Source organism: Durio zibethinus, chromosome 3 (assembly GCF_047325235.1).
Source record: "Durio zibethinus cultivar Kanyao isolate XHJ-2024 chromosome 3, ASM4732523v1, whole genome shotgun sequence".
Classification (NCBI taxonomy): Eukaryota; Viridiplantae; Streptophyta; class Magnoliopsida; order Malvales; family Malvaceae; genus Durio; species Durio zibethinus.
The window spans coordinates 37,385,262-37,394,684 of record NC_143164.1 but is presented as its reverse complement, the minus strand read 5'-3'; the positions used below and the strand labels follow the sequence as shown (position 1 = coordinate 37,394,684).

Genomic DNA, 9,423 nt, shown 5'->3' with positions numbered 1-9,423 from the left:
ATTTAAAATTTACGTCTACATTCTTTCTTCAAAGCTTTTTAATTACTAAATCAAAAAGTGTAAAATAATAAATTTATCATTATACTATTAAGTTAATATTGGATTTCAATTTCATTGAATCTTGCTATTACATTTTCAATTTTGTAGATTTTTTGATAAAAAGTTATGAAATAAAAAAAATCAACTGTATTATTGAAATATTTTAATTTCGTTACTTGCTTTTTATCTAAAAATCACAAAAATTAAATGTAATATAATGATAAATTTGATCTTAATTCTAAAAGTATCGTTTTGTCTTTAAAGTTATATAATGATAAAAATTTCCCTAAATTAAGCACTTTTATAAGTTTATTTTAGGTGGGTGAGGTCTAAATAGGTAAAGACAGAGGAGCTGTCATGTCCCACCCACCGATACTAAAGAATATATATGATTGCAACCAGTTCTATAAATTGATGAGACCATAAATTCAGTAATATGTATTCAACAGTTTCGGTAAGTAAGCAGTGACTCAACAACAATGGTGGTGAAGGTTTATGGCCCAGCGTATGCTGCCCCTAAGCGTGTGATTGTGTGTCTTATTGAAAAGGAGGTTGAGTTTGAGACCGTGCCAATTGATTTGCTCAAAGGCGAGAACAAACACCCTGAATTTCTCAAGTTGCAGGTCAGCTACAACCTTTCCCTTCTCTTCTTTCAAAGGTTCCATATTCTCAGTGAGGATCATATTTACAGTCATCTCTTCTTTTCTGTCGTTTGCAGCCTTTTGGAACAGTTCCTGTCATTCAAGATGGAAACTATACTTTATTTGGTAATTAATATCCTTTCTCTAATTACCTGTAAATTGATATGATCATATCTTCTCCCTAACACATATCAAATGAACTATTAATTATAGCTCATGAAATCATTGAATTGAGTGTTTGTTAGAAATAATCTGCCTCTAACAATTCATCTTGTTTGTAGTGTTTCATATTCGTTTTGTGATTGTATCCAAAAGGGAAATTGCAGAATATATAAAATTCTGATGACCAAAGAAATAAGAGTTTTAGATGAATTTTCTCAGTTTGGTACGAGATTGCGCCTAAAAAAGAATAAAATAAAATCTATTCCTATTAATTTAAAAATGTCTACCGACGGAGGTATTTGTTCGATTTGCGAATTTACTTCAACTCAAATCAAACTTTAGATATGAGATTTGAAATTTTATTTATGAGAATTAAATTCTTATTTTGATCATATTTTTTTATTTTATTTTAATTTTAAAATTATTTAAAATAATAAGATTTTCACATATTTTAAATATTTAGTATATTTTAAAAAAATAGGTCTCTTGGTCTCAGACAGACTGGGTCAGCTCAGGCCTTAAGTAGGACTTTTGAACTAATCCTCCCTGATCCATGGTCAGGTTTAGTTACTATGCATAAGCATCAATTATTGAAGTAAATCTTTTACACGAAGATAGAAAAAGTGGGTTCCCTCCCTATCACTTAAAAATCTTTTACCATTATTATTTTTATTTGCAGTGAAAGTGATAGTCCTGGAGAATTTCACTTGAACACTTCGACCGGATAGAATTTCACTTGAAAACTTGGACAAGATTTTTACATATTATACTATATTATGTCTGTACATAACTGCAAGACTACAATCAACTAAGCCCCATAAACTATCTAGGAAGAGTTGAATTTCTGAGTGCTTACTCTTTTGGCAAGAATCTAAATCACTTTCTGACAACAATTTTTTTTTTTTTTTTTATGAAATGGAATGAAATGATGAATTTTATAATGTGGGTTGTGCAGAATCCCGTGCCATCTTGAGGTACTATGCAGAAAAATACAAGTCACAGGGAACTGATCTGCTGGGAAAGACAATAGAGGAAAGGGGTGTAGTGGAAAATTGGCTGGAGGTTGAGTCAAACAGCTACAACCCACCAGTTTTCACCCTAGCCGTTCAAATCTTGCTTTCCCCCAAGTTGGGGATCCCTCCTGATGAAAATTTGATCAAGGAGAGTGAGGAGAAGCTTGCCAAAGTGCTGGATGTATATGAGGAGAGGCTGTCAAAGAGCAAGTACTTAGCTGGTGATTTCTTCAGCCTAGCTGACCTTAGCCATCTGCCATTTACTCAGTACTTGGTGGAACACATGGGAAAGGAGTACATGATAAGGAGCAGGAAACATGTGAGTGATTGGTGGGATGATATTAGCAGCAGACCTTCCTGGCAAAAGGTTCTCCAGCTCTATGTTTTTCCTTTCTAAAAATTGAAGTGATGCAATTTCAACGGCCTCTTTTCAATAATATCTACTTTGTTAATCGGCTGTTTGCTTTGAGCTCTTGTTGTATCTGCCTTAAGAGAACTTATTATCCTATGCTGATAAACTATAATCAAATAAAATGATGATTAAGGGGGTTTTTATATTTTTTAGTTGTCTTTTCCTATGTTTGATAGATGGTATGAATAAAGAAGAATTTACATTTGGAGGGATTTTCTTATAAAAAAAAACTTATACCTGAAAATTTTGTTCGAAAAATTTCAGGCTTTTAGATCCTTCAGATCGGGCTAGGCCTTGGATTAAGTTTTTAAAAAACCAGTCAAATCCAAAAACTGAAAATTTCAAAGATCACGCTAGGCCTTGGATATGTTTTTTAAAAGTAGTCCAATCTAAAAAGTGAAAGTTTTTAGTCGAATCATGATATTGGATAATGAAAGTTCATTTATTTTTCAAAAATTAAAGGGCACGAAAGTTTAAAACAAAAACTTCAAAAGCAAAAACGACTGAATTAATATAAAATTTTTGGTGGGGCCAAGGCCATGGAGACGTACTGCATCTTATCTTTGCTGAGATGGGTGCTTTGATGTCTGGGGATTGCTTTATAGAGAGGCCTTAAGCATGGCGGATACCTTGGCAAAGGCAGGGTTGACAGAGTGTATAATTTTTATGGCTTGGTGGTAATCGGTTAGTAATTTTTGTTCTGTAATATTGGTTATCCCGAGTGTGGTTAATGTATTGTGATTGTTTTACGTAAGATTTGATAATTTAATATATAACATAATAATATTATATAAATATGATACATAAATTTAACAATAATTATATATAAATTTAATAAAATTTAAAAATATATATTTTATATTTTCATATCAATACAAATTATAATACATAATCTTTTTTATAAAATATAATATAAAATTTAATATTTTAATATTTTACATAACACAAATATTCAAATCACCGAATTTATTCTATTATCTAGTTTCTCGTCAATTACAAACCCCAACAAAACCTCCTTTAGCCTTTCTTTATTTATCACAGTGGCAAGATACCCTCCAAGTATGATTTTGCATTATTGGACAATTGTAATTAAAAACAAAGGGTATACGGGGATTTGTTGCATTATGCATTCAAGGAAGGTTTTCTCCATTGCAGGACAACAATTAGCAGCCACCCAACCAACCTTGCCTGATTGTCCACTGCACTAAAACCATCTGGATATTCATTCCTTGTTCTAATCGTCCTGTGTTTATCTTTTAACCTTGGAAAAGATGCTAAACATTACTTTTTAAACAACCACCCATGTCCATAACAATAGTTAAAATAGGAAAATTTTTAAAAAATTCTAAAAATATATTGAGATTAAGGATAAATTTATCATTACAATATTAAGTTAATATTGAATTTTGTTCATGAATTTCAATTTCATTGAATCGTGCGATAACCTTTTCAATTTTGTAAGCTTTTAGATAAAAAGTTATGATATTGAAAAAAGATAACTTGCATTATTGAAAAGAAATCCCCTTTCCGCAATCAAACAAAATTTCCACCACATATCTCTAAAGTCATGGCCCGTTAAAGATAACTCTTCAGCTGTCTATTAAAAATAAACCAGATTAGGGATCAAATTCTTGTTTCTTTTTTTTTGGTTGGATTTGTTATATGTTTGACGATGAACAAGAAAAGTTACTTCCATTAACTAACAAAGAGAAACATCAAAACCACAAATCATGTCTTTTCTATGTATGCGGCCCATCCAATGGTCGTGCTGATCCCAAGGAAAAAAATGAGCGGATAATTATCAAAATCTTCAATTATGAGAATAAATAAATAAAAAATTTTAATTATGACGGACACTCTTCTTTTAGGCAACCTAGCTCTATCCCTTGAGTCTTGACCTAAAGGTATAACATCAATTATAAATTCATACAACTTGAAAACTTAATGAAAATTTTTATTTTATTACTTACACTAAAGATTTTTTTTATATAAAAAGAATCTTACTTTAAGGATAAAAGAATGGATTATATATGCTTAAATTTAAATTTTAAACATATTAAATATTATATTTTAAAAATAATTATATAAATTAGCCTATTTAAATTTTGAATTCATTATTAATGCTATTTCAATTGTGAAAGAAAATATCATGACATGTTATATTGAAATCAGAATATATATATATATATATATATTGGGATTAAGGATAAATTTATCATCATTATACTATTAAGTTAAATATTGAATTTCAATTTCATTGAATCTTGCTATTACTTTTTCAATTTTGTGGATTTTTAGGCAAAAAGTTATGAAATTGAAAAAAAAATCAATTGTATTATTGAAATATTTTAATTTCGTTACTTGCTTTTTATCTAAAAATCATTGAAATTAAATGTATACCGATAAAATTCAATAATGAATCGTAATATAATGATAAATTTGATTTTAATGCTGAAAGTATCGATCCTAATAATTCGAAGGAAAGAAATTATATTTTTATCTATAAAGTTATATAATGATAAATTTCCCCTAAATTAGGCACTTTAATAAGTTTATTTTAGGTATGTAAGGTCTAAATAGGTAAAATCAGAGGAGCTGTCATGTCCCACCCTCCGACACTAAAGAACATCTATGATTGCAGCCAGTTCTATAAAATTGATGAGGCCATAAACTCAGTGATATGCATTGAACAATTCAATAAGTAAAACAGTCAATCAACAACAATGGTGGTGAAGGTTTATGGCCCAGCCTATGCTTCCCCTAAGCGTGTGCTTGTGTGTCTTATTGAAAAGGAGATTGAGTTTGAGACTGTGCCGATTGATTTGCTTAAAGGCGAGAACAAACACCCTGAATTTCTCAAGTTGCAGGTCAGCTAAACCTTTTCCTTCTTTTCTTTCAAAATTTCCAAGTTCTCAGTGAGGATCATGTTTACAATCATCTCTTGTTTTCTGATTTTTGCAGCCTTTTGGCACAGTTCCTGTCGTTCAAGATGGAGACTATACTTTATTTGGTAATTAATATCCTTTCTCTAATTACCTGTAAATTGACATGATCATATCTTCTCCCCAACACATATCAAATGAACCATTAATTATAGCTCATGGAATCATTGAATTGAGTGTTTGTTAATAATAATCTGCCTCTAACAATTCATCTAGTTTGTAGTGTTTCATATTCGTTTTGTGATTGTATTGAAAAGATAAAATGAAAAATATATAAAATTATGATCATAAAAGAAAAAAGAGTTTTAGATGAATTTTTTGAGTTTGGCATCAGATTGTGCTGAAAAAAAAAATTAATCCTATTAAATTAAAAATATCCATTATTTGAGATATTTGTCTGATTTGCTAGTCTAATTGAGCTCGAATCAAATTTTAGATATATCCGATCTTGACCTGAAATTTTATTTTATTAATAAAATTTATTTTTATTTGATTTTAATTTTAAAATATATTTAAAATAATAAGATTTTCAGATATTTTAAATATTTAATATATTTTAAAATAATGGGTCTCTTGGACGCAGACAGACTGGGTTGGGCCCTAAGTAGGACTTTTGAATTAATCCTACCTGATCCATGATCAGGTTTAGTTACTATGCATCAGCATCAATTATTGAAGTAAATCTTACACCAAGATAGAAAAAGTGGGTTCCACTCAGTATCACTTAAAAGGCTTTTACCATTATCATTTTGATTTATAATGAAAGTGACAGTCAGGGAGAATTTCACTTGAACACTTAGACAAGATTTTTACATATTAATATGTCTATATATAATGGCAAGAATATGATCATCTAAGCCTCACAAACTATCTAGGAAGAGTTGAATTTGTGAGTGCTTACTCTTTTGCCATTAATCTGAATCACTTTCTAACAAGAATTTTTTTTTCTTTTAATGAAATGAAATGAAATGATGAATTTTATAATGTGGGTTGTGCAGAATCCCGTGCCATCTTGAGGTATTATGCAGAAAAATACAAGTCACAGGGAACTGATCTGCTGGGAAAGACAATAGAGGAAAGGGGTATAGTGGAAAATTGGCTAGACGTTGAGGCAAACAACTACAACCCACCAGTTTTCGCCCTAACTGTTCAAATCATGCTTTCGCCCAAGTTGGGGATCCCTCCTGATGAAAATTTGATCAAAGAGAACGAGGAAAAGCTTGCCAAAGTGCTGGATGTTTATGAGGATAGGCTATCAAAGAACAAGTACTTAGCTGGTGATTTCTTCAGCCTAGCTGACCTTAGCCATTTGCCATTTACTCAGTACTTGGTGGACCAAATTGGAAAGGAGTATATGATAAGGAGCAGGAAACATGTGAGTGCTTGGTGGGATGATATTAGCAGCAGACCTTCCTGGCAAAAGGTTCTCCAGCTCTATGCTTCTTCTTTCTAAAGATTGAAATGCTGCAATTTCAATGGGTCTCTTTTCAATAATGTCTACTTTGTTAATCAGCAGTGTGCTTTCAGCTCTTGTCTTATCTTTCATAAGAGAACTTATGTTTGAGGGTGTTTTATAGTTATAGTTGTCTTGTCCTATGTTTGAATGATGGTATGAATTAAGAAGAATTTGCTTTCACAATGATTTTCTTAAAAAAAACTTATATCGGAAACTTTTGTTGGAAAAATTTTGGGGCTCTAGGCTTGACGGATCAGGCTAGGCCTTGGACAGGTCTTCTGAAAAGCCCATGGAACCCAAAAAAATGAAAATTTTGGTATTTTATTATTTTCTTTTCTTTTATAAATAATTAAAGATAAAAGGAAAGGTTTTTAAAAGAGATGGAAAAATTATAACTCTTTCTAATTGGAATTTTGTTAATTTTTGTTTATATATGGATAAAAAAAAAGGTTATATTGATTAAAATCAAAGAATAAAAAAGGATTCATGTTCAACTCTTGAGACAAATTTGATGAATTTATGAGACGAAAAAATATTATTTTCTTTTATTTAATCTAAAATCATATGTACCAAGAAAAAATGGTTGGGCTTCCTTTGTGTATATAGTATTACGTACGAAGAAGAGAGAAACTACTAGGGTACGGACAGAGACCAAGAAGAAGGTTCTTCAAGACTTGACTAGTTGTGCCAAATCAAAATCAACGACTTAGACTCGTAAAAGTATTTTTTAAAAAAAAACAAAAAAAGAAAGAAAAATGATGGACTTGGACTTGGAATTTTTTAACAAGGTTTTTTTTTTTTTTAATTATGTATAATTAAATAATAATATAACTGCCAATATTCCTTTTCCTTGCTCTGTTGACCCGTAAGAGCAAGTTTGTCGATCTTCTTGGTCTTTGGCATGCCATTTTTTTCTCATTCTAAACCATTAATTCCACTCTTTCTTTGGACCACGTAGCAGCTTTGTTCTTAAGGGACAACATTGAAACTTATTTTTTTCTATGGTTGACCGATGAAATTAAAAAATAAATAATTAAATCATTAATTACCCTCATCAATCAAAAGTTACACAGGTTAGGACTGTATTGATTTTCATGAAATTTAAAAAAAAAAAAAATCGATTCTAATGTATTTAATATTAAAATTAAAAATTTTTTTATAAAATTAAAGTCTTATGATTTTTTAATATTAAAAATAAAAAATCGTAAAAATAATTTTAAAATATATAAAAAAAGAGTTTTAAATGTAAAAAAAAAAAAAAAAAAAACATAATTTAAGATATCCTAAATACGAAAGATATATTCATAATTTTGTCATGTAAATTAAAGGCGTAAGTCTTCTAGAATGAAAACGTATGCAAAAGATGCTAATTGAGGAGAAATGTTTTGTGGAAAAAAGTTGAAATCACATCCAAATATTTATTATTGAAATGTTTTTAAGAATAATTAAATCATGGTTGCCTTCTCAAAAGGAAAATAGGACATCAAACTGTTAGGCTCGTGAAATATTATTCATGTATCTTTCTCGTTCATTCTCACCTACTGTCTCAAATTATTGGAACAAACCTGCATACCTTTTCAAATTAATCTGCTCATTTTAGGTTAAAATCACAATCAACAAATTAAAAATTCTACGATCACTTTCAAAATACTACTGTTTAATATATTTATAATTTAAAATTTCTCGTTATAACCTTTTTCTTTATCTTAGAATTACAATTTTAAACAAAAATTTGTGGCTTCTCATTTCTGTCAATGTGAACTTAAAATCAGAAGGAATCCATAAGGGTTGACTTAAAATTTCATGTTTACAGTTACGAAAATTTTCAATCTCAAATTAGAAATGATCTTCGTCGTACAACGCTTTTTATTTTGTGACCGTACAGTTGTACAATTGGACAGCAATTTTAAACTTTCAATGAAGAAAATTTGGATCAATTCGAATCACATGTAATCTCGGCGTCTCGATTTTTCCATTTTTCGTTATCATCTGTTTGTCAACATAGCTTAATTGCAAGGAATCATAAGCTTTCCACATGATCTCCAATGATCTTAATTAAGTTAAATTGAAATCCTCTCTTTAATATATATATAATAATGAGAAATTATATTTCAACTATCCAAATTTGATCTATTAATTATGGATCGTTTAATCAAATGTAAGATTCAAATTATCTCCACGGATATGAATTTTTTAAGATAAATTATACATTTAGTCACTCAAGTTTAGAAATTTTTTTTTTATTTTGACAACTCAATTATAAAAAATTACTATTTTATTATTAACATATATAAAATTATTTTTTATCATCTAATTGTTAGAAGCAAACATTAAATTATCATATCATTTTTATCTAACGATTAATGTATTCATATAATATAAAATATTAAAATTTATGTATTCATATTGAATTTTACATAAAAATCATATGATTCAATTTGTATTAACATAAAAATATAAAATATATTTTTTAATTTTATTAAATTTATATATAATTATTGTTAAAATTTTAAATCATATCATTTTTTTATTTTATTTTCATATTGTATTTTAAATTATTAGATCTACTTTCAATTTCAAATAGTACAAGATATTACGATATTAATTAACTAAACATATTCTTTATTACCAACATGTGATTATAAATTATGAGTTGGTATCATTTCTTTGAAACTTACTATACCGACCAGAGTTTGTTAAGAAAGCATTTAGACCTCATATTTGGTTTTATGTTGGGCATGATCCTAACGCTTTCTCT

General features: G+C 29.0%; 2 protein-coding genes across 2 annotated transcripts; both read left to right on the top strand.

Moving 5' to 3' along the window:
* The first annotated feature begins 444 nt into the window (after positions 1-444).
* On the top strand, positions 445-2,410 carry LOC111283721 (glutathione S-transferase F9-like). The gene is made up of 3 exons (XM_022872317.2): positions 445-662; positions 758-806; positions 1,798-2,410. Exons 1-3 carry the CDS (start codon positions 519-521, stop codon positions 2,250-2,252), a joined length of 648 nt encoding a protein of 215 aa, XP_022728052.2. The 5' UTR covers positions 445-518; the 3' UTR covers positions 2,253-2,410.
* Positions 2,411-4,886: 2,476 nt separating this feature from the next.
* LOC111283678 (glutathione S-transferase F9-like) lies at positions 4,887-6,805 on the top strand. Its single transcript, XM_089758811.1, has 3 exons — positions 4,887-5,134; positions 5,229-5,277; positions 6,208-6,805. The coding sequence occupies exons 1-3, from the start codon at positions 4,991-4,993 to the stop codon at positions 6,660-6,662; spliced, it is 648 nt and encodes a 215-aa protein (XP_089614937.1). The 5' UTR covers positions 4,887-4,990; the 3' UTR covers positions 6,663-6,805.
* Positions 6,806-9,423: the final 2,618 nt, after the last annotated feature.